The following is a 25,721-nucleotide window of genomic DNA, read 5'->3' on the forward strand; positions in this document are numbered from 1 at the left end:
ATAAAACATACTGATAAATTATTCATCTTCGCCATTTTTCCTCCCTTCGGATGTTTAGAGAATGAGTAGAACCAACAAAGAAAGTTTGAGACCTTCGGGCTATTGAGATATTTGATTTTCCTTCACATTCACTGATTATTTTAAATAGGAAAAGAAAAAAAAAAAACAAGAAAAAAAGCTTTACATAATTTATATGCAGCTTTTCATGGTAAATATGCTTAAAAAGAGGAGAAAATCAGCACAGAGGCAATGCAACCCTAGTTACAGGCTTTAATTAGCTTTGCTTATAGTATCACTTTCATTATTTAGGCATATGACTTTTAAAAGTGCTGAAGATACAGAGAAGAGGCTGACCACACATCCCGTTTCCCCAGACGGTTCTTGTTAATGCATGCGATGTCCTGTGTGGTTAGCACACCCTGTTACTCTCCAGTGTGTTTGGTTTTAAAGGATTATAAATGTATGATCATCCTAGAGATAAGCCATAGGAAAGCAGTGTGAAAATATTACAATATTGTGATCAATAGATAGTTGAACCACCTCTAAATAAACATCAATTTTTCAAAAGACTCTCAGAAAAATTACTTTTCATGATTTTCTGTGTTGATCACTTGAATGTGTTACAAAGACATGTTCCAAAAATTCAGCATTGAATATGGAGTCATGACAATTGCATCATTTAATTGGTTGAAAAGTCCTTGAGTTCAAGCCATTACTAACCTTCATATATAGACTTTCAAAGTTTGGGGAAATAAATTTTTAAAATTCTCATTAAAAATGAGTCACTTAAAAGATCAATTTTAGAAGATATTCTGAAAGATTTTTTTAGAATCCTCTAGCAAAGTCAACAATTGCATTAGAATCTCAGAAAAAAAAAAAAAGTGGCATTCCATCATCTTAAACAAGGTAACCTTTTTTTGTCCCTGTGCTATGGACCACTTTGGACCATTTTTGCCAAGTCTGTGAACCCCTACTAATGAATGTATTTTTTACATGTTTAAAATAAAATATTATTACAATGAAAACCAATTATATTAGAATATAACCATCAAAAATCAAAATATATGTTAAAAAAAACAAACATGATAAAGTAGTAAATAAGCTCCTTCATATACTCATTACATAATATTATTGACTAGCAAGTCTAATAACTGCCATAATTACCAAATAGTGATAAGCATAAATGATATTTTGAAGTTATCTGCAATACCTACAATGTGATCCGAAAAGTCACAGGTTCTGCTCGTGCTACTGTGGTTTATTAACTACATTCACAACTGGAGAAATTTTTCATGAAGAGGTTAGTGAAAATGAAACTGTGATTTTTTTTCCCCAACCAAGTTCATAAACTTTCTGAATTCTATTGTTACATGTACAACATTAGGAAGGCCTAAAAGTCAAACTAGTTGATTGTAAATGCATACTTAATTCATCAAACAACTACTTACCCAGGTAATCAAGCTCCAAAAGAACATTTCTAAAAACAAAACTTCCCATTGAATGCTTTTTAACAACAAAAAAAGAAGGCTTCCACTGAAAATTCAGTTCAGATCAGTTGTGAGAACTGTCGATCATAACGCAGTATACATTGAATGTACTAAATAGAAACAAAGTAGGCATTTTCTAGGAGTTATTTTTAGAAAACAAAGATCCCCTAAAACATTTTTATATTAAACAAAGCATTTTTATATTAAACAGTATGTCCCTTATTCCTATCTCTAATATTTTAAAATCAGTTACATTTTTACAAAATTTTGTCCTCAGATTTGCATTACCTTGTTTTAATTTAACAGCATCATACAGTCATACTTAAGCTTTTATTTCTCAGAACTTTGAATGAAATCCAACAAGCAAAGACATGGAAAATACATACACACAGTTAAGGCCCTCAGCCTCAGCAGCTTCACTCTCTGGAACAGACTCAAGTGATTGGTAATTAAACATGTGCAATCACAGATCATTGGAACCTAAAAGGACCCAAGAAGCCACTTTGTCTAACCCTCACTTTACTAATGAGGAACCAGAGACAATGAGAGTTTGACTTCCAAGGTGACCTGGAGAAGCTAGCCTGACAGTTAATGCAACACTCCCTCCAGCTCCCAGCAAGGACCAATTGTGTTTCAGGGGCCACTTCTATCAAAATATAGCTATTGAATCAAGGGGTTACAATCAATTAGAAATACATCTTATTTATAGGTTTTTGCTTCTCAATATGAGAATTAGATAACTTAAATGATGATCACATTTCCAGAAGAGAGGTCTTTAAAAAATATGAAAAGATCAAGAATTTGCTGTAAGTAGTTTCAAGGTCTAATTTATTAGTGATGTAATTTTGACTACTGAAAACCCAGGTAAGCCATTCCTAATTTTATTTTTTCAGATGGTCTTTTTTCTCTGATTATAAAAGGAACCCATTATAATACATTTTGAAAACACAAATGAAGAGGAAGATAAGAAGAAGCCATATATCCAGAGTCAAAGACATTATTGATAATGTTGGTAATATTTCAGCATATTTCTTTCCAGATATAAATGTATATATGAATATACAGTTATATAATATAAACTTTCATATTAAGATAATATTACACATAAAATTTTATAGCCTATCCTTTCTCTTAGCATTATACCGAGATCATCTTCCCATTGAATTCAAATTATTCCCAAAACATTAACGTGAAAATTTGTGTTTAGTGGTTATTAAAGTAAAAAAATTTAAAGACACTATAATCAATAAAATGATTCCATTATATAATTTTCATTTACTGGATTATGTAGCCTAGCATTGGATCAGGTAACTCTAATGCATTAAATTGCTCTAAATAAAAAAATATTAAAAATACATGTTTATAAAACTGTCTTTAGAAAAATTTAAATGCAAATGGCTAAAATATTTGGGGAAAAAGTGTAATATCCTAGGAAATTAGAGAAATGAAAACTCAAAGAGAAAAGTGGGAAGATTCAAAAAGGTATTATGATAGGAAATGCTGACAGGGCTCTGTAAAGTCATGAAGGAACACAGTACTTATGCAAGGAAGCAGCAATTGGTACAAATATTTAGGGCCTAGCTCATATAGGAATTCAATAAATATTTGTTAAATAAATGAATGGGAATCAATTTACCAATATGTATTTAGAGAGTTGAATATGATTATATCCTTTGACTGACAATCTTACTTAAGGGAATATATACAATATTTAGACTCAGGTACTCACTGTCGTTTTCTTAAAAGGGAAAAACTGTTCACAACTAAATGTTCAGGACTGGTATACTGATTAAGTAAATGACAGAGATGTAAAGAGCCAGACAGATAATTCATGTTAATTTAACAACTATCCTAAAATTATAAGTGCCTTACCTATACTATAATTCTTAGTTTAAAATGATTGAAATATTTAAAATATTGGTGTATTTAATCTCCTGGTATAAGACTTTATTTCATTCTTTTAATGAAATAATTAATTTTAAAATTGAAAAAAATCACTACTTTAAAAAAAGGTGAGAAGCTCAAATAAATATTGTTTTTCTTCCAAAATATTTTCTTACAGTCAATCTCAAAGGTGTTGCCCACCTATCAGTCCTTGAATATCACAGAAGATAGGGAACAAGGCTTCCTTTGATAGTCATTCCAATGGTGGGGAAAAACAGTCGTGATACGCTATTCTCCTAGGACCATGACTTAGAAAACTCTGATACATCCTCTTACCTAATCTGAGCTTTATCAGAGATGTTATTAAATCTAACACACACGCTCACACATACAGCTTAGAGATGCAAGCTTTTAAAAACCCACACAACTCATAATACCTTTGTAAGCTCTGATGGTTCACTCCCTTCTTCTACCACAATCAGCTGAGCTCTGCCTTTCCTTTCATTGTCCCGAATGCCGATGGCAACCTGGCTGGCCTTCAGGCGCTCGTACTTGTTGCAAGAAGATCCACACCACTGGTAAATTTCCTAAAAGAAACAGACAGATCTTCTGACCTCAAGAATATACGACAGACATTCAGCCCGGGTATAATACACGCTGTGGTTAATTAGGAAAAAACGCAAAGGCATAAAAAATAAAGTTATCCACTGGTGAGGTATATATAATTCGATATATTTAATTTATACCTCATTGTGTATCCTGTTGCTTTCAGTTAGCATTATAAAGTGGGCATTTTTTAAACATGGAAAATATAAATACATATCTCAGCATTCTGTGTATATAATCCACAAAGCACAATTTATGAAAGTAAACTTATACAAGTTATAAATGTAGAATAATAAACCTAACATCCTTCAGAAAGTTAGTCAAGAATCTATTACAGTAGTAATATGATCTTGCTGATCATAAAAAATGATATTATCACTTTTGTAAAGCAATTTAACAATCTTTACCGAGTCATGAAAAGTTAAACCTTTGACCCAGTAATATCACTAACTGGAATTTATTTTAATAAATTATTCATAAAGAAGAGAAAAAAACATGTGTACAGGAGTTTTTCACAGCTGAGATTTTTGTAAGGCATTGAAAAGACATTAAATGTTCAACAATAGGATAACAGTTATATAAATTATGATATATAAAAATATACTTATATATAAAAATTATACTTTAACAGAAATTTTAAAAAATGGAAACAGAACAACAGCAGTTTTATAAATAGTAAATCAAATATATTACTTGCCTTTATATTACAGTATATATTTTGGACTTAGGTACAATGTTCAGAAAGTATACAGTAACAAATGAAAGTAAAAATAAATGTCATTTTCTCCACTAAATGTGAGTTAACACAGAAAGAAGTTTAATGGTACCCAGGCTGGTGGGATGTGGGAGTAGGTATTATCATACACTATTAAGGTGACAGATACTGAGACAGGCTCTTTTCAAGGGCAGTTTGGCATCACATTAAAAAATTACATGTGCTTTTAGAGTCAGGACCGTTTCTAGGAATCTATTTTACAGAAGTATCAGACACCAGATACAAAAACAAAGAAACAAAACCAAATGCCCATTCAATAGGGAAATCACCATAAAAATGTCATTATGTGGATACTATAGACTATCCTTCAGTGGTTAGAAATTGAGGATAATGTTTAAACACTGATGTTGAAAATATCCAGGTACATCATAAAGACTTAAATAAAACCACACAATAATACAGTTCCATTTAATTAGATACAAAAATATAAGCTCTGTTTTTGCCTTTGCAGGAAAAAGATTTTTAAAGCTACACAGTGTCTCACGGGGAGGGGCACATATTTGCAGAAAGAAAGCCTTCAGTTTTTAATCTGTCTGTTTTTTTCTTTTTTTTTTTAATAATGTCACTCATTTATTAAGTGATTATTAGGAGCTAGATGTTGGGACTAGAGATGAATGAGTGGACACTAGCAAGGGAGACTGACATGTAGATCACTAAGGCTAGTAATATGTTTGCACTACCGTCGGTTTTCAAAACGTTTCCATACATACTTGTCTAGTCAATCTGGAGGGGAGGTTGCACTGTGGTTAAGTGTAAAGGAGACAGACTTTAGCAGCCTTTTACTATGTGACTTTATGTTTGCAAACTTTCAAACGAGGGAATAAATTAATAACAGCAAAAAAAAACCCAGCACCCTCAAAATCAGAGAAACGGTCTCTTTTCGCTGATACAGTCCAGAGTTGTTTCTTCATTCAAAGATAGCTTACTATTGCCTAAAATTGGGCAGGCTCCCTGTCCGTGGGAGTGCAACTTCAAAGCACACAGCCCAGTAACAGCTTCTCTAACCCCTTAAGCTGTACCCCCAACTCCCATGTTCCTTATTCATCGGCTCCACTTTCCTTTTCAAGAGTAAAATATAACTCTTAGGAATTCACGCCTTCATAAGAAGTAAAAGAAAAAGGGACTGTGCCTTGCAACTCCTTTCATTTCAGAATCCGATCTAGTTATTCAACATGATTAAGGGAGTGGGGTTTTTTTCCTTCTGTTTTTTTTTTTTTTTTTCCTGTTTTCTACACCTGGGCTTCTGAATATGAGACTCACATTTAGAGGTGATTTGAATACCAGGCCCACATTAGCAATTACAAACAGTGAAAACAAATGGTTCCCAATGATCAGCCAACACCTAATCACTGAGCATTAAAATCAGATGTTAGAGTAGGATAGTGGTTTTTTTTTTTTTTAATATGGATACCTGAGCCTACCCTTTAGGGACTCTCAGATGTGTTCTAGGCAACTGCATTTACTGACACTCCCCTGATAATTCTAAGCATTAAACCAGGGCTGGAACATCTGCTGGTCTCTAGGAGCAAATTGCACCCAGCAGGTGTTGCAGGGAATCTATCATTTCTAATTACCCCTTGAAGCAAAGCAGGCTACTCTGCCAGTACACTTAGGCTCTTAGCTTAGGTACCTTTTCTTCCTTATTCCGTGATATTTTGCAATTGGTTTTTTTCTTAGTAGATCTGAGAAAACAAACTTCTAATATTTACATTACAGTGAAATATAAGAAGTGGATAAGAAGTTATCTCTCAAGATTTCTCAGACTGTTAGCCACATTCATTACAGATTTGCTCTGTATTTTTATATGCATCCAATAGATGTTGATATTCTCTCTAGTTTTATAAATGACCTCTTATCTACTTCAAAGAAATTATATAAAATCACACTAACTGTAAGGAAATCAAACCAGTCAATCCTAAAGGAAATCAGTCCTGAATATTCATTGTAAGGACTCATGCTGAAACTGAAGCTACAATACTTTGGCCACCTGATACAAAGAACTGACTCATTGGAACAGATCCTGATGCTGGGAAAGATTGAAGGCAGGAGGAAAAGGGGACGACAGAGGATGAGATGGTTGGATGGCATCACCAACACGATGGACATGAGTTTGAGGAGTTGGTGATGGACAGGGAAGCCTGGTGTGCTGCAGTGCATGGGGTCGCAAAGAGTTGGACACAACTGAGCGGCTGAACTGAGTTTTTATTAGTGTTTGTAAAGCATTAAGGAAGTCTGGTAAAACATGTTTAAAAATGAATTCTAGTTAATGATAATTTTATAAATATTATTTAACATAGAATTTTATAATATTCCTTGGACCCCAAAATATTTTTTATGATATTATTTTGAGAGTTTTTTATGTGCAGTATCAATTCACAGATAAATTTAGTTTTAGAAAATATTCCTCACCATTGCTTAGAGACAACTTTCAACCTTTAACATAGCAAAAATATATCTAGGAAAAACTCATAAAAATGATAAAACTTTTAAAAGTAAAGTTTTCCTTTTAACTCAAAGAAGACTAAATCATCAAAGAAAACATTGCCAAAAAATTTCTTATTGAGCATGAAAATGGATGTTGTGTATTATGCTTACTCTTTTATTATTTTCACCTTATTTTGTGATATTTCTAGAAGTAACATAGCTGATTTATTAGATTTAATTTTCAGTGATTAACTTAGACAAGAAATGCAATAAAATGGGGACTTTAAATTGCTAAAAGCCAGAACTGTTTAAAAAGTTAATTAAAATATAAAATTAAAAAAAATTTAAGTTAATAAAAAACACTTTTCATTCAATACTATGTTTTTTATACAAACATAGTTTGTTCAGTTATGGACATTAAAACATACTTCAAATTTTAAACAGAATTTGAGCAATTCATTCAATTTGAGCAGTTCATATTTTACCACATGTGGGTGATGTGTTTAAGACGTCTCATTTTAACAGAGCGCTACAGTGATGAAATAAATGCATGTGTGCAGTACTATTAATAAGCTGCACTAGCCCAACACGCACCCTATTCAGAGGCAGTTGGTTAAGACTACTTTACCACTCTGCAAACGAAGAAACCTTGTACTCAATTGGCCCCATCCTTGAAAAAACTCCCCTATAATTCAACTTAACCTTTTTTTAAAGGGCAAGGGCTAAAAAATAAGAAATTCTGCACAGAGCTAAAAAATGTAACTGATGTGATAGGTTGATGTGTATTCTTAAAACAGAAAAAGCTTTCACTATAATTTAAATTGTTTTGATTATAATACTTTTTTTTTCCAAAAACTTCTTCACATTTATTTATTTATTTTTTTTCTTTTCTTTATTTTCCATCCTGAGGGTTCAGGATGATTATAATACTTGAATGGGAGTTAGATAAACTTTTTGTAAATCTGATTTGTGTACTGGACACTAAAAATTATAAAGCAAATACAGTTTCAGAGGCAACTATTTTACCTTCTAAGATCCTAAAGACTTTAATAACTCAACAGAAAACTTTACATTTTTGCGGGGAAAGGACATAAAAACTCCTTGTAAATATGGAATTATCCATTCAATTCAGACTGAAGTCCACTTAAATTTTGGCAGAAATTTGCTGATGTATGTACTGCTCATGAACACCCTCAAGTAGAAGCTTGTGAAGCCACAATTAACTCTTAATGTACAAACTATTTAAGGAAAGTAAAATTATTCTGGATAGTTGGAAAAGGAAGAAATAAGGGAGCAAAAACACTCTGTTACTGGAGATTAGTTTGGACCACCAGTAACAAGAAATAAAAGTAAGTGAGTGGTATTCATAGAAACAACCACACTGCAGGCAGACCAGAGGTTTCTAAAATTTCTTCTAAACTACATGGTCAGAGCTAACAAGTCACACATCGAAGTGTAGCCAAACCTCATTCGGGGACAGGAAATAAGAGCAGAAATAAAACAATGGTTAATGATGCCCTTGAAGGGAGGCAAGATTTTAGAAGCTGAGTTTAAAGGAACCCTCCAGTGATGGTGACTCATGGGCAAAGAACTCAGCATGGACTTGCTCCTTTTCCAAGCTATTTATTCTAAACATATCTAAAAGTTTATAAAAGCTGGGGGTAGGAGAAGCAGACCTCTTACTCTCCTTGCTTCTATCGGTTTTATGTTTCCAGCGCCTAGTTTTCCCTTTGTTGTTATTTAGTCACTAAGTCGTGTCTGGCTCCTTTGTGACCCCATGGACTGTAGCCTGCTAGGCTCCTCTGTCCATGGAATTTTCCCAGGCAAAAATACTGGAGTAAGTTGCCATTTCCATCTCCAGGGGATCTTTCCTACCCAAGGATCAAACCCATCTCTTCTGCATTGCATGCAGTTTCTTTACCACTGAGCTACTAGGGAAGCCCTAGTTTTCCTTAGATCTAGTTAACCACAAATACAGAAGTTCGTTCAGATGCCCCTCTAGGCTGAAGGGTCTTTAAGCATTGCTTTAAAAAAGATATTAACTTGCACAATATTTCCCAGAATCTCCATTTTTTTTAACTTTAAAACATGATTTTTAGTTTTTGGATAAACAAATGTTCATTTATATTCTATTTTGTTGTTGTTTAAAGTCAAGCTACCTCAATATCCTTCAATGACATGCATATGTGTTTTTAAAAGCATCTCTGACTGAAGGATAGAAGATGGGTGCAGAGGGTGTGGATGGTCACAGAATGCTGGGTGACCAGAAAGGAGGAATTGCATGTGAGGTAGGACAGAGCAGTGCTGATGGAGAAGCAGAGAAGAATAGAGGGATATTTATAAGACTAAAGTTTACAGGGAGGGTCAACCATGCCTTTGGATGGGTACTGGAGGACGGAGAAAGGGGGACATGACTTGGACAACTCTAGCATGGCTGCAGCAGTAATGTCATTTATTGGGACCAAGTGACAGCTTTTGGAGCAAACTTTTCATAAGAAGAGAAGGCGAGATTGTGTCCTACTCAAAGTACCTAGCAAAGCAAGGAAGTCTTATAGTCACATCTTATTAAAATAATTTCCACCAGCCACATAAGTAGGTGACTCAACTATTTTTAACTGACTTATTTGTTCTTTAGACGTATGACTGTGAACTTCCCAGCACCTTTAGGCATCTCCCATATTGAAATGTGAATGTTCAATAACCTGGGAGTGGGGCTTAAAAAGAATCTACATCAGGACTTCCTTGGCAGTCCAGTGGTTAAGACTCCCCACTTCCAATGCAGAAACATGGGTTTCATCACTGGTCAAAGAACTAAAATTCCATGTGACAAGTTAAAAGTTAAAAAAAAAGAAGAACCTATACCAAAGGCCCATTCCAAAACCTTAAAATCAGAATTCCAGGAATCCAATCACAGGTATCAGTACTCTTAAAACCTCTTCTAAATGATTCCAGTGTGAAACCATGATTGAGAATTAAAATATAATTCCTAATACCTTGCGAGCCATCTGTGTTAGTGCCCTCATCGATTCTCCAGTTACAGCATGTGCGTAGCTCTGTTCCAGCGCTTCTAACATTCTACCTGATCAGACTCTGATTTGTGTATGTGTTTGTGTCTCTCACCACTTCACAGCACCTTGAGGTCAAAGGCTATCTGGTTTTCATCTTTATACTCCAAACACCCAACACATGCTAAGAACACACTAAATGCCATCCGTCCGTACTTTTGCTGCAGAGTAAATTCTACAGATTTAAAATTAGGTTGATCTTGCCCATTTCTCTTCTTGTTGTCCCCAGTAGATCTAGTGGAGTACTTTGAAGTAAGGAAAAATGTATCCAGAACAAACGATTCTGCTCAGTTTTCAGTTTTAAAGTTAGCCTCCTTAAGTCATAGTAGAGACAAAAGTCTGAAAGCCAACAAAACTTTAATTTAAAAGAAACTTGATTTTGCCAGAGTTAAGGGTTTTGCAGGGGAGGAGTGAGGATGTGGTCTAGAAAGTCAGATCTGTATATCAAGAACCACGGTCTTGGCCTTAGGGACTAGAGTGCACTGCAGAAACCACCGAGAGGACAGCAGTGTGAAATAGTGTAAGACTAGTTTGTCTGGTCCAAAAAGAGTAGGTCATTACAAGCAAACTAGGAAACATGACCAGGTGCAATGAATCTTTGAGAAGAGCTTGGTAATCTCTGTCATACATTTATCCGTGATGCTGAGCATGAGAGCAGAAACAACTCTGGACAGTGTCCAGGCAGTTGGACTAACAGGTATTGGCAACAACTTGGACACGCTGTCCCCGAAACTTTTACGTGGCACAGGAAAAACTAAGCAGAACGCCTAAGGGTGGGTACCGTTGTGGCTGACAGACCAGGAAGGGCCGTGCCGTGGAGATGTGGGCATCTCAAAAGACCAAAGTGAGGATACTTTCCAGCAAATGCCTTAGGATAGAGGTCAAAGCCCAGCAGTTAAGATTCAGTGAAATGTCAGTGCCTCTGGGAAGGTTAGGGAGGAGGGAGGCTGAAGACTGCAAACCAGACTCACACTTTCATTCTCAACCCTCTCCCCATCCCAGGCCATTAATATTCCATATACTTCCTCTGGGATGGGGGCGGGGGTGGGTGGGATAATCTGATGTGCTTTAATGACAACAACGCAGTGTGAACTGCAGCCTAGGAGGCAAGTAGAAGAGATGAGTTCACTGGATTTAGCAGAAGGCATGGATGTAGCAGAAGGCATGGATGTAGCAGAAGGCATGGATGTAGCAGAAGGCATTGATGCTCACAGGAAGTACAGTTTCAAAGAAACGGTGGGAGTGAAAGTCAGAAGACGTGGGTTGAAGGCCACGTCTGGTCAATGAGGAAGTGCAGGCTGCTTTCTTGAAGCAGATGACTGACTATGGGAGAGGGCAGGGTAGATTATAAATAGCAAGGCAGTAGGGCAATATTGCATAACTGACCAAGTAAGTTAACACGGGAACGGAACATGCAGAACATCATGATTAAAAACCCACCACAGCAATTATCCTTCAATTTAAAATAAATACATTTTTAAAAATAAATAAAATGGATAACCAACAAGAAAAAAAAACATTCAGCACAGATTCCTATTTCTCTGAAACCTAATTCTCCACTAGTGACTGGCTCTGATATACACTTCTAAAAGAGTTAACTTCAGATCCCAAACTTTGAGAATATGGGCTTTTTTTCATTATCACTCACATTCCTGGGTTATAGATGTTCTGTTGCAATATTAAGCTGTGATGTTATTAATTTCTACAAATTCCTCATATCTTTAAAAATAGTGGGAGAGTAATGATTCATAAATTCAGCAACATTAGAACATATATTTCAAAAGCATTTTTCCAATAATTCGGTAAATTCCAAATTGCTGAAATCTACCCATGTCTCATATTATTTACTGAAAATACACTAAATATAAGACAACTTATCCAAATCATCCTCTAAAATGATAATTTTCTTAACTTCCAAAGTGATTAAATAAATAATTTTACAATTTCATGCTTTAGGTTGGAAAGATTTTGCTGTCATGTCTAGGGAATATTTTGTCATTGTTGTTCAGTCACTCAATCATGTTCAACTCTTTTGCGACCCTATGGACTATAGCCTGCCAGCCTTTTCTGTCCATGGGATTTCCCAAGCAAGAAATCTTGGAGCAGGTTGCCATTCCCTTCTCCAGGGGATCCTCCTGACCCAGGGATCAAACCCTCCTCCCCGCACTGGCAGACAGGTTCTTTGTTTCTGAGCCACCAGATAAGCCCCTAGGGAATATTTACTGTAGTCTAAAATCCTATCACACCAAATGTTACTAAGGTATATGCCACATCACCTTAATACTAGTGATTGTTTATCGAAAAAAAAGCTCACTTCCCCCCAAAACAATCAAGACACAGGATTTAGGTTATACCTATAACCTTAGTGTTGGCCATGTGGCTTTAGCTTAATGACAGCTTTAGATGTGCAACCTATCTTCTTTCATACCTGGGTCATGAAACACATCAAGTAACAACTAAAGCAGAAAGTGGTCACAAAATAATTAACTCAATAACTGCTATTAAAATATTATGACAGAGATTTTCATTTCATTCTTATTGGTTGACTATGACACACCCCAAAACTAAAGTGCCCAAGGTAACTGCAAGATCTTATCACCTTTTAGAAACTTTTGGCGACATACCAACTGGTTAAAGGTTAGTAATATAAACACAGGTCATGTGAGTGTTTGTTCTAAAATACTTAGGAATTCAGAGCTTGAATCCTACTAGGATATCTCTGGGAGTGGTGGGAAAGTTCCACAACATAAGAGGGAATCAGCTTCAAGTATTGATGCAAGAAAATTATCCCAAATGTCTCTAATCAGCCACGAGAGCAAGAGATAACTTGAAAGTCATTGGAAATATTAACTACATAAAATAAAGAAAATTGACTATTAAATAGGTCAATGTCCTTGAACCTTTTTATAGAGACTCTTCCCTATGACATGAGCCTGGATTTGCGGGGAATATTCCTATGACAGGTATTACCTATGGAAAGACAGCATGTTACCAGAGCTATAATCAGTCTAGCACAGCACTGAACTATGCAGCCCATTATGGAAATTCAATACTTATTCAATAAAATAATAAGTAATTTCATTGTTGTTTAATTGCTCAGTCGTGTTCAACTCTTTTGCAACCCCATGGACTATAGCCCACTGGGCTCCTCTGTCCATGGGATTTTCTGGGCAAGACTACTGGAGTAGGTTGCCATTTTCTCCTCCAGGGGATCTTCTGAATCCAGGGATCAAACCTGCATCTCCGTGTCTCCTACACTGCAGGCAAACTCTTTACCATTAAATCACCAGGGAAGCCAAATAATTTCATTACTAATACTAATTTCAGTAGATTCTAAGCCAGATTAGACATAATCTATTCTGAGTTAAGCAGATTCTGAAACTGTTGCAAGATACTCTGTTATAGAGCCATTTCACACTTGGTAGGATGTAAACTATGAATAGAAAAATTCAGGTCTCGTTCCAGATCGCCGCTCAACCTGCTTTAATGCAAGTGACTTTCTCACATATTCTAAGGTGGTTTTCTCTGGAAACTGGAATGGTAACTGTCATTTCCAGATATGATTGTGTGTCAGACGGGACTGAATCACCATCAGCTGAGATCAGTATGTCACTAGAAACCACAGTCAAGATGAAAAACAAAAACAAGGAAGTTAAGGCTGGAAGAGGTTAATGACTTGCTCAACATAAAAGAGTAGAGAGTTGAAAAGTTCAACTGGACACTATTCATGACAAAGAGATTATTGCACTTGTAAAACAAATACATTATATATAAAATATTTTTTTTAGGAAGGAAATATTTTCAAGTAATGGCAATGATGAATTACAGTATCAATGGGAAGTATTTACAGACCCCAGAGCACATCTAATCAAATACCCAAATTTGTAGATGAGAACCTGAGATTATATTCAACTTGATGAAAATTGAGGCCCGCTTTTTCCATGAACCATATCACCTTATATATAAAAATACTTTGTAAATTATAAGGGGATAAAGGGCTATAAAATATAAGTAGTTAAGACAGAAAATTAATTATTGTACATTAGCTGTGAGAGATTCCAAGTGCTGTGACTGTCTTTGGAACTGCACAGCTTAATACACCTGATCATCTATTTATATGCCATGGTTTTGTTTGCTGGTGAGTGCAGAGAGAGAATAGCATCTGTTTTCTGCCTAGATATTAAGGTTAGGTGGAGAAGGCAATGGCACCCCACTCCAGTACTGTTGCCTGGAGAATCCCATGGATGGAGGAGCCTGGAAGGCTGCAGTCCATGGGGTCGCTGAGGGTCAGACACGACTGAGTGACTTCACTTTCACTTTTCACTTTCATGCATTGGAGAAGGAAATGGCAACCCACTCCAGTGTTCTTGCCTGGAGAATCCCAGGGACGGGGGAGCCTGGTGGGCTGCCATCTATGGGGTCGAACAGAGTCGGACACGACTGAAGTGACTTAGCAGCAGCATGAAGGTTAGGACTTCAGTCTGGTTAGGGCAATAGGACAGTATCTAAAGTTGAAAAGGACATTTCCATGAAATTCACTGTGAAATACAGGGCAAGAATACTGCCATTTTGCATGTAGATGTCTAAATGTAACACTGGGAATTGTACTTTGGGCATTAGTAGCATAATCTCAACTATGCACACAGCTTGTATAATCTAAGACAGTCAGATTATACACTGCTGCTGCTGCTGCTAGTCGCTTCAGTCGTGTCCGACTCTGTGCGACCCCATAGATGGCAGCCCACCAGGCTCCCCCGTCCCTGGGATTCTCCAGGCAAGAACATTGGAGTGGGTTGCCATTTCCTTCTCCAATGCATGAAAGTGAAAAGGGAAAGTGAAGTCCTTCAGTCGTGTCCGACTCTTCACGACCCCATGGACTGCAGCCCACCAGGCTCCTTCGTCCATGGGATTCTCCAGGCAAGAGTACTGGAGTGGGGTGCCATTGCCTTCTCCAAGATTATACACTAGTAGTAATAAAAGTAGAGGTGTCCCTAACTTAGAGAACCCAATGAAGTTTACAATTTGGGTCATTTTCCAAACCATTTATAACCTTAGCATATTCAATTTCTGTGCTCCTGCCAGCTTAATACTGCTCACACTGAGCTTTGTGTAGTTCCATTTTTAAATTCCTTGGTATCACGTCTTTCTATATACATGAAATAAACTCTTTTGGCCTCTGACTGATGCTCTTCCCCAACATACTGCCTAAGGAGAGGCAGTAAAACAAAATACTTAGGTAGGAATCACTGTTCCCTGGTGGCTCAGCAGTAGAGAATCCACCTGCAATGCAGGAGACACGGGTTTGATCCTTGGTTTGGGAAGATGTCCTGGAGAAGAAAAGGGCAACCCTGCCACTGCACGTGGTTTCCAGTAGCAGGAAATACCCTTTATTTCTACTTTTTTTTTTTTCCTTCTACTTTTGAAACCTTACAAAGTTTTAAAGACTTAAGTCAGATATTGCCCATCCCACTAAGATAATACTAGACATTTGTACTTGTGCCTTTTCTTCTAACAATTCCGAGAGAATTAACAAGTACGAAATAGTATTATGTGTGTGGCTATATGGGCTATATTAGTATTTGTTGAAATACTTTCCCTACACTCTTCAGGCAGGCTATTTACACTCATCCTATGTCCATGTTAAATTCTAGAATCTTTGCTTCCTGGGGGAATCAATTTCCCCCTCATGCAATGTTTTCCCACACATATTTCAGGACAAAAATAATTAGAGGAAGCTCTGTTCAAGAAGAAGGGGAACTATATTAAGAATTATTCAATTTCTGTTCTATGGTAGGAAGAACTAAATCATTACTCCATTCTAATTAAGTTTATCAAAAGAAATAAAAACTTCTGAAGTTTTATGTGTCATTTAAATACTTGCCAACTAGTCATATGATATGACTGCATGTCACGTAGCCATGACCACTTTCTAGTGTGTAGAAAAAGTGAGTATATTCCACAACACATACATCTGATTTGATCTGAAGACAATTTACCTTCCTCTAGACATCTCCAGGTAAGCATAACACTTACAGTGCCAAGGTCAATGATGAAGCAGTCACCCTTGTTGAAACTGTCCCAGCTTAGGGGAACTTCCGTGGCCCTGACGACTCTCCGACCTTTCACATGCAGGAGCCTCTGAGCAGTCAAGTCATTTGTAAGCACATGATTGAGTCCAGATGCCACACCGCCAGCCTGATCAGTGAGAGAAAGAAAACAAAACAAAACAGCTGAGGCTTTGACACGGCAGCTTAGAAAACCGCTGGTGTTGGTACCAAACTGCTTGCTAGGCCAAGAGAAAACAGCCAAGGGCGTGTGAAAAATTAAATATGCAGAAGAGAATTTCCAACAGGCAAATCAATAGGTAATTGTTTTGTTGTGGGCTCTTTGTCCTTCCTATTTTAACCATTCCTGTTAATACCGCAAATATTTACAGAAAACCCTCAGTATATAAAACCTGCTACATAAACAGAAAAGAGTTGTTATTCTTTTCCTTTGGGGAACTAATGATTCTCAAAGCACTGAATGAGAAGGCAGATAAGGATTTCAGAGGAAAAGGTGACAGGAGGTTAGAGAGTCAGAGGTCACAAGCATACACGAAGGAGGGCCCGGGAACCAGGCAGCGTGAAATTCCCATGGTCACAGCCTCAAGACAGAGGAGGGACCTGAGTGCTTGCCAGGTATGGGCTGCTTCTAATCTTAGTCCTTGATTTTGCATTAAATAAACATCACATGTCTTATTTATCTATTTATTTAGGTAAAAAGAGTACAAAACATGCCAGGCCTAAGTATTTACAGTCTAAATTGGTGGCATATCCCCACCAAAACAGAAAGAAAATCAAAGTCCAACCACGTTGAACTAAGAAATGGGGACAAATAAAGATGAACTGTATCAAGCACATCTTCTTGCATCATTTGAAATTAGCTTTCAGCTTTTTCAAGCTTTTTATTCTTTTCCTGAATTAAAATGTTAGGGACAATAATATTTATTTACTTCCCTAATTAACTATGAGGTAATGTACAAAATAAAGGTGCAGTGGAAATAAATCTGTTATTTATTGATCAAAATCCTCCCATGATAATATGGAAAGAAAATTAGCCGTATAAATTGGGACTTCCCCAGAGTCCAGTGGTTAATATTTATTTACTTCCATAATTAACTATGAGGTAATGTACAAAATAAAGGTGCAGTGGAAATAAATCTGTTATTTATTGATCAAAATCCTCCCATGATAATATGGAAAGAAAATTAGCTGTATAAATTGGGACTTCCCTGGAGTCCAGTAGTTAAGACTCTGCCTTCCAATGCAGGGGTTCGAGTTCAATCCTAGGTTGGAGAGCTAAGATCCCAGATCCTTGGGGCCAAATAACCAAAAACATAAAACAGAAACAATATTGTAACAAATTCAATAAAGCCTTTAAAAATAAATGGTTCACATCAAAACAAAATCTTTAAAAAATGAAGTCTATTAAATAATCCAGATTTCAAGTTTATTACATCAACATATACAATAAATCCAAAGAAAGAGGTCAAGCTTCATATATAATTAATAGCACATTCTTTAAATTTCCAATGACTTTCAGACTTCTCCGCTTTTCCAAAAGGCCCTCATGAATATAAAGGTTTTATTAGTATGGGCTTAAATGTTGACTTCAGGATAACTATAACCACAAGCTTTTACAAATACATAATAATTTCCCAGTTCATAATTTTAAAAGGATTGCCATATTTCTTGACAGCACAAAGTAGTATAAAATAAAAATAAAGTTTATCATCTACATATTATGTTTTGCCATTTTAATTTTTTAAAATAAGAATTATACTGTGATCTGATAACAAAAAATAGTGTAAGAACACTGTGTTCTGAAAAAAAAAAGTCATAAAATATAGAGTTGAATTAGGCTGAAAATAAATATATAATATTAGGATAATTTCATATGGTGAACTATCAGAGTGATATATATATAGTATGTGAACATTTAATGGTAGTTTTAAAAATTAATTTTGTCTCTAATATTTGATGCCAAAAATGAACAAAAAACTAAAGTTCCATATATATCCATATCAGAAAGTAATTCTTCTGTGAACATTGCTTGAATGAACCCTAGAAACTCCCAGTCTCCTTCTACCTACTTTATAGAATGAAAGCAAGGTGGATGATCTTCTAAACCAAGGGCACCATAAATACAGTTTTACTGGCTGACAGATGTCTAATTGTTGCTACTTACAACCACAGTTGGGGCTGGGTCTTGTTCAAGCTGGGACAGGGGCTTAGCCAGAGAGATAATAAAGGAAGCAATGCTGCTGCTGCTGCTGAGTCGCTTCAGTCGTGTCCGACTCTGTGCGACCCTATAGACGGCAGCCCACCAGGCTCCCCCGTCCCTGGGATTCTCCAGGCAAGAACACTGGAGTGGGTTGCCATTTCCTTCTCCAATGCACAAAAGTGAAAAGTGAAAGTGAAGTCGCTCAGTTGTGTCCGACCCTCAACGACCCCATGGACTGCAGCCTACCAGGCTCCTCTGTCCATGGGATTTTCCAGGCAAGAGTACTGGAGTGGGGTGCCATTGCCTTCTCCGAAAGGAAGCAATAGTAAGTAAGTAAGTCATCCTCTATAACTCCACCCCATCTCCCTATAAAACCTCACAGAGAAAAAAAAACACAAGTCAATTAAATGACATGGGACATGGGAAGATGGTCTCACCGTTTCCTAGCTACATCTTTATACTGCATATGGCAACTAAATGTGACCATTGCTGACTTGGTAATGGTAGACTTTGCCAAGTTTTACTCATTTCAAATAGACACAATATCCTTTTCAAAAGTATTCTTAAATAAAAATTCATCCAGACATTTGAACCATTTACTTATATTGAAAGCATCATAATACCATGGTTACTAGCTTAGGCACTGGAGTCGGTCACCCAATTCAGTCATATAGTACCTATGCTGCTACTGCTGCTGCTGCTGCTGCTAAGTCACTTTAGTCGTGTCAGACTCTGCGACCCCATAGACGGCAGCCCACTAGGCTCCTCTGTCCCTGGGATTCTCCAGGCAAGAATACTGGAGTGGGTTGCCGTTTCCTTCTCCAATGCATGAAAGTGAAAAGTGAGACCTTCACAAATTAGGCTCTCTAAGCTTCCATTTACTTATCTTAATAGGATGATAATGATAGAAACTGTACTACGGGGCTGCTTTTTTCAGTTAAATGAGATGACACATGTGAAGTGCTTAGTACATCCCTAAAAGCATGAAATTAAGCATAACATAATAATCTTTGCTAAAGTTCTGGGTGGTAAAATGATCTCTGTTTCCACATCTCCTATCAAGTCTAGCTACAACTACACATGTTACCATCTGGTTAATGTCACTAATGATAAGATAGTAAACTGATTTTTTTGCTGATAAATTTGACCTCTATGTGCAAATATCCTCTTTCTAAAAAATGCTGATCTGTGGTGGTTTTAATGTTGACAATTAGAAGACAATTATTCAATAACTGTAAAATTACTTTTATCATGTCCACTTTTAAATATATTTCCAGAAATTTGATTTCAAAAGACCCACTAATACCAGAAGAATTAATAATAGCATGAGTCTCAAATGATTGCATATGCACTATAACATACACATTTTTATCATTTAATCTAATCCTTATGACACCTACACAAGAAAGTGTTGTTATCCTGTTGCACATTTGAGGAAATCGAGCACAGAAAACCTGTTTCCCTGCGGCAAACAAGCCACATGTGACAGAAATGGGTTCATAATCAGGATGATGGTACAGTACATGCATTTAGTAATACAAGCTCCAGCTTATTCTAAATCTTGGATTCGTTGATATACAGGGGACTTCAGGATCATTTGACATAAAATAACTCATGTGAATTAAATAAAGGGCAATAGTTTCATATTCAATAGTCTCTAGATTAGAGTCAGAATTCTAGTTTAGTAGTTTACTTCTGAGGTTTTAGGTCTCCGCAGGGCTAATATACTGGAGGGGAGGAATGGTAGGGTCTCACAGAATACCTGCTGAAGCACGTTTGATTTTAAAAAGATTGTTTCTGGTGTGTTTGTAGGGAAGGTATTCCTCACACTTTAACTGAACATTCTCAGGGGCATGGGGAATAATGAAAGATGGACAATCTGCAAGGGTCACTGAGAGAATTCCAGAAAAAGCTATCCTTTACTGAAAGTTGCCTTAAAGGTATAGAGATAGTTAATTATCTGATATTTTACTTGTTTATTTCCAAAGTAAAGTCATTTGATAATGAGTTTCAGGCCAAAACACATAAACTCTGTGAGTGTGTGTGTGAGTGTGTGTGTGAGTGTGTGCGTGTGTGGGTATGTGTGTATGCCAGTGTATGTGTAGGAGTTTGTGAGGCTGAACCACGCATATGTTCAATTCAGTGGTTTCATTTGTAACATTTCTAAGATCAAACTAAGCTATTTGGGAAATGTATGTATAGTTCTATGTATTAACTGAAGTTATACTTGCTATAAATACTGAATTCATACGTTCCAGAACTGAAATTCCTGAGTTATGGGTTATTTGTAGCAAATTCAGCGATTCTTTAGAATAGCAAAAAAATAAACACTATTAATGTCCATGTTGCCTATATTTACTTAACTTCATTAAAAATTACCCTGCCAAATGAGATTAAGTCAGAATATGTCATACATTATACCATATATTCCACAAACATTTATCAAGCACCTATTATGTGTCTAGAGAGTCCTGGGGCTATATCAGTGAACAAAATAGATTAAAATGAAAACGAAATACCCTGCCCTCTTTTTGAATTACTTCACTAGGTTTAAGCAGCACCGACATATACTAACTACCATGTGTAAAACAGCCCGCCAGTGGGAAGCTGCTGTACAGGCACAGGGAGCTCAACCCAGAGCTCTGTGACAACCTAGAGGGGTAGGACGAGGTGGCGGGGGCGCGGAGGGGAGGTTCAAGAGGGAGAGGACATGTGTATACTTACGGCTGATTCACAATGTTGTATGGCAGAAGCCAACACAATATTGTAGAGCAATTATCCTCCAATTAAAAAAAAAAAAAAACCTGCCCTCAATGAACTTTTATTCTATCAAGACATGAGGTATGGATGCATAGGAAGAGAAAGGGGGTCATAAAACAATTTGGGGAACTGCTTACCTTGTATTTCAGACCTCCTTTAAAGTAGCCAACAAAATCCGTAGACTCATAGCCTTGAAGTTCTCTGTTCTGCACAGGTTTGCCACCCAAATAGTCATCCATCTGAACAGTAAAGATGGCAGCTGCTGTGCTTTCATCCTGAGTACACTCCTTTCCTAAAAGAGCAAATGACAGTATCTCATTTGTCAACTGAGAAACAGGATTAAGGCAGAATGTCTGATAAGAAAAAACTCAGAAACTATCTTTGAATTATACTCTGTGGATCACAATAAACTGTGGAAAATTCTGAAAGAGATGGGAATACCAGACCACTTGACCTGCCTCTTGAGAAACCTATATGCAGGTCAGGAAGCAACAGTTAGAACTGGACATGGAACAACAGTCTGGTTCCAAATAGGAAAAGGAGTACATCAAGGCTATATATTGTCACCCTGCTTATTTAACTTCTACGCAGAGTACATCATGAGAAATGCTGGGCTGGAAGAAGCACAAGCTGGAATTAAGATTGCCAGGAGAAATATCAATAACCTCAGATATGCAGATGACACCACCCTTACGGCAGAAAGTGAAGAGGAACTCAAAAGCCTCTTGATGAAAGTGAAAAGTGGAGAGTGAAAAAGTTGGCTTAAAGCTCACCATTCAGAAAACGAAGATCATGGCACCCGGTCCCATCACTTCATGAGAAATAGATGGGGAAACAGGGGAAACAGAGTCAGACTTTATTTTTTTGGGCTCCAAAATCACTGCAGATGGTGATTGCAGCCATGGGATTAAAAGACGCTTACTCCTTGGAAGGAAAGTTATGACCAACCTAGAGAGCATATTCAAAAGCAGAGACATTACTTTGCCAAGAAAGGTCCGTCTAGTCAAGGCTATGGTTTTTCCTGTGGTCATGTATGGATGTGAGAGTTGGACTGTGAAGAAAGCTGAGTGCTGAAGAATTGATGCTTTTGAACTGTGGTGTTGGAGAAGACTCTTGAGAGTCCCTTGGACTGCAAGGAGATCCAACCAGTCCATTCTGAAGGAGATCAATCCTGGGTGTTCATTGGAAGGACTGATGCTAAATCTAAAACTCCAATACTTTGGCCACCTCATGCAAAGAGTTGACTCATTGGAAAAGAGCTTGATGCTGGGAGGGATTGGGGGCAGGAGGAGAAGAGGACGACAGAGGATGAGATGGTTGGATGGCATCACCGACTCAATGGACATGAGTTTGAGTGAACTCCAGGAGTTGGTGATGGACAGGGAGGCCTGGCGTGCTTCGATTCATGGGGTCGCAAAGAGTCGGACACGACTGAGTGACTGAACTGAACCATAAATTTATGTATAAATTGTTCATCTTCAACAGAACAATTTTTCTGCAGAAATGATTCAATATAAAATACTATTTTGCTAATAAGTAAAAGAAATTCTCTGTATCTGCTTTCCAGTTTTTTTTTTAAACCTTAAAAGAATCACCACTGTCCAAATACGTTCAGGATGATATAATAATATATTCCAGTAGGATTCAGATTCATTTGTTACAGTCAATAAGATCAGGCTATCAAAACATTTTTCAGTTGTCTTAACCTTTCTCAGCATTAATCTCCAGGTTTCCAACATGTCAATATATTAATATTTGTAAGGAATACAAACATCATAGGCCAGAACTAAACAACACTTTGAGAACAGGAAAATTAATGTAACTTGACCTTATCTCTATTTTTTAAGTATAAAGGTTTTTTTTTAATAAGTATGTGTAACATAGGCATAATTAAGTCAATACATTTTTAAGGAATTTCACATGTTTTGATTCTTTCCACTGCTAAGCACCTTAATTCCTCCAAAGTCATAATCTTCAATAGCCCTGTCAAAAAGCTCAACCCACAGCTGCCAGTTAGTCCATAATTCTTTATTTGGGCTTCTCTGAACTTCAGTGGAATATGGTCACACTTCAAAATTCTCCCCATGTAATCTTTGGAATCCAATTTTCTCAAGCAATTTACTTTAGCACCATGTTTAAGATCAAGAGATGGATCTGTCTGGTTCTGAATTTGACAACTTTAAAAATGAGGCTTCCCTGGTGGCTCAGTGGTAAAGAATCCATCTGTCAACGCAGGAGACGTGGGTTTGATTCCTGGGTGGGAAAGATCCTCTGGAGAAGGAAATGGCAACCCACTCCAGTATTCTTGCCTGGAAAATCCCATGGACACAGGGCCCGATGGGCTAGAGTCCATGGGGTCACAAAAGAGTCAGATACAGCTTAGCAACTGAACAACAAAAATGTATTAAGTTCAAATCATATTCACTCCTAAGCGATAAAAACCTAGAACAGTACAGATGGTTGGGATACGCCAATACATTTTTTTTTTAAGTCCAGAAACTGTGTTCTCAAGATAAATATAAAGATCGCTTCTAGGACTACAGAGCTGATAATTTCCCTCAAATCTTAAGCTTTCCCCTGTGTTTGAGTCCCAGTGTCCCCACTTGACTGTCTTACTGGCATCAGATAATATTCTCTGAAGGAAAAGGGAGAATAAAAGCAGCAGCATGCTCACATCTTTTGAATGTTAACATATGCAGTATCATCCTGGGAATTTAACATATTACACACATTTAACTTTCATAATTCTAATACAGATCTGATCCAGGCCACCTCACTGAGGTCAAAACACCAATTCTTAAGACCCAGTGTCCTCAGTGTACACAAAGATCAGAACCAGGACAGTCCTGCTGCTGCTGCTGCTGCTAAGTCGCTTCAGTCGTGTCCGACTCTGTGCGACCCCATAGACGGCAGCCCACCAGGCTCCCCCGTCCCTGGGATTCTCCAGAAGAGAACACTGAAGTGGGTTGCCATTTTCTTCTCCAGTGCATGAAAATGAAAAGTGAAAGTGAAGTCGCTCAGTTGTGTCCGACCCTCAGCGACCCCACGGACTGCAGCCCACCAGGCTCCTCCGTCCATGGGATTTTCCAGGCAAGAGTACTGGAGTGGGATGCCATTGCCTTCGTCGAGGACAGTCCTGAGAAGACCTCAAAATTTAAAAGACATTTAAAAACTTTTACTATACCTAACCTGTGTGAAAACCGTTAATGACTCTAGAAATAATAGTAGCTAATATACATTTATAGCACCCTTGCTATGGGCCAGACACTGTGCTAGTGTTTTACATTAATGATCTGCTTTAATCTTCAAATGACCCAACGTAGCCAAAATCATTTTCTACCATGTTACAGCAGAGGACATGGAGGCTTAGAGAGAAAAAGTAACTTCCTTGAGGTCATAAAGTTGACCTTTGGCAGACACAGCCCAGGTTTCTAAGACAGGTTTCTGTGACTCTGAGGCACAGATCTTAGAAATTACGATACTAGTAGGTTTTTTAAACTCAGACTCTCACTAGCAGTAACATTTTGAGGTGACTGGGGAATGTAATTTTCCTCCCTGGATAATTGACACATAAACATTTAAAAGCTGTTAACAATACTAGAGTTCACCTGGAACCCCAATTAGGAGTATTCACTAAAGTTGAAGAAAGGAAGTCAGTCAAGTATATAAAAGAAAGGATTGGATTTATTTATAACTCCTCTCTTACTCTCAAAGAAGACTGGTGTGCTATCTTCTCAGGAAAAAAGAAAATCAGTAGCTAGATATCAATTTTATGAACTCATTGTGGTCAAAGGAAATTACTTAACACACATAAAAAGCACATGCAGTTTTGCAGTCTGAAAGAGCTCTAGTGTCATTCTTCTGTCCACTTCCCCATCCATAAATCAGATTATCAATGAAGGCAAAGATGTTAAAGGAGGGAAACTTAAATCAACCTTAATAGGAAAGGTGTTAAGGATGATGCATCTGATACACGTATTCTTACTTCAGAACAGGTTGAAATCCGAGTTTCTTGAGGTAGATACAAATGGATAGGTATGTGATTAATGAATGAACTTGAAGTAAGTTAATTAAATTATCCTGTAATTTGTTGATGCTTATGTACTGTGCCAGGCCAGGGAATGTCAGTATGAGTAAACCAGAGTCTTCTAAAAAGGCTGAAAGGTCTTAATGAAACCAATACTAGCCTTTGAACATAAAAACTAGAATCAAATTCAGTTATAGCATGATGAAATTCTCATAAGTGTTCAAAAACTATTGAGTGTTCTGAATGAGTTCTTATGATTTCATTTATTTTTCCCATGCTGATTTTCCCAATGCCTTTCATGTTATATTCTTTTATGTTATGTTATTTACATTACATTGTGTTATATTTTATTTGTACATATGCTGTATGTTTGTTTAGTCTCCAAGTCGTGTATGACTCTTTTGTAACACCCATGGACTGTTGCCCGC

At 37.0% G+C, this 25,721-nt stretch overlaps 1 protein-coding gene across 1 annotated transcript in view; it reads right to left on the minus strand.

Annotated features, from left to right (window-relative positions):
• Window positions 1–25,721, minus strand: part of SCIN (scinderin) — a 79,019-nt gene that overhangs the window by 47,534 nt on the left and 5,764 nt on the right. Inside the window, exons 2-4 of the mRNA XM_005908538.2 lie at window positions 21,404–21,558; window positions 16,275–16,436; window positions 3,809–3,958 (exon numbers count right to left, since the gene is read on the minus strand). Coding sequence (XP_005908600.2) covers window positions 3,809–3,958; window positions 16,275–16,436; window positions 21,404–21,558 — 467 coding nt within the window. The remainder of the gene's footprint in view (window positions 1–3,808; window positions 3,959–16,274; window positions 16,437–21,403; window positions 21,559–25,721) is intronic.

This window comes from Bos mutus, chromosome 4, assembly GCF_027580195.1.
Source record: "Bos mutus isolate GX-2022 chromosome 4, NWIPB_WYAK_1.1, whole genome shotgun sequence".
NCBI lineage: Eukaryota > Metazoa > Chordata > Mammalia > Artiodactyla > Bovidae > Bos > Bos mutus.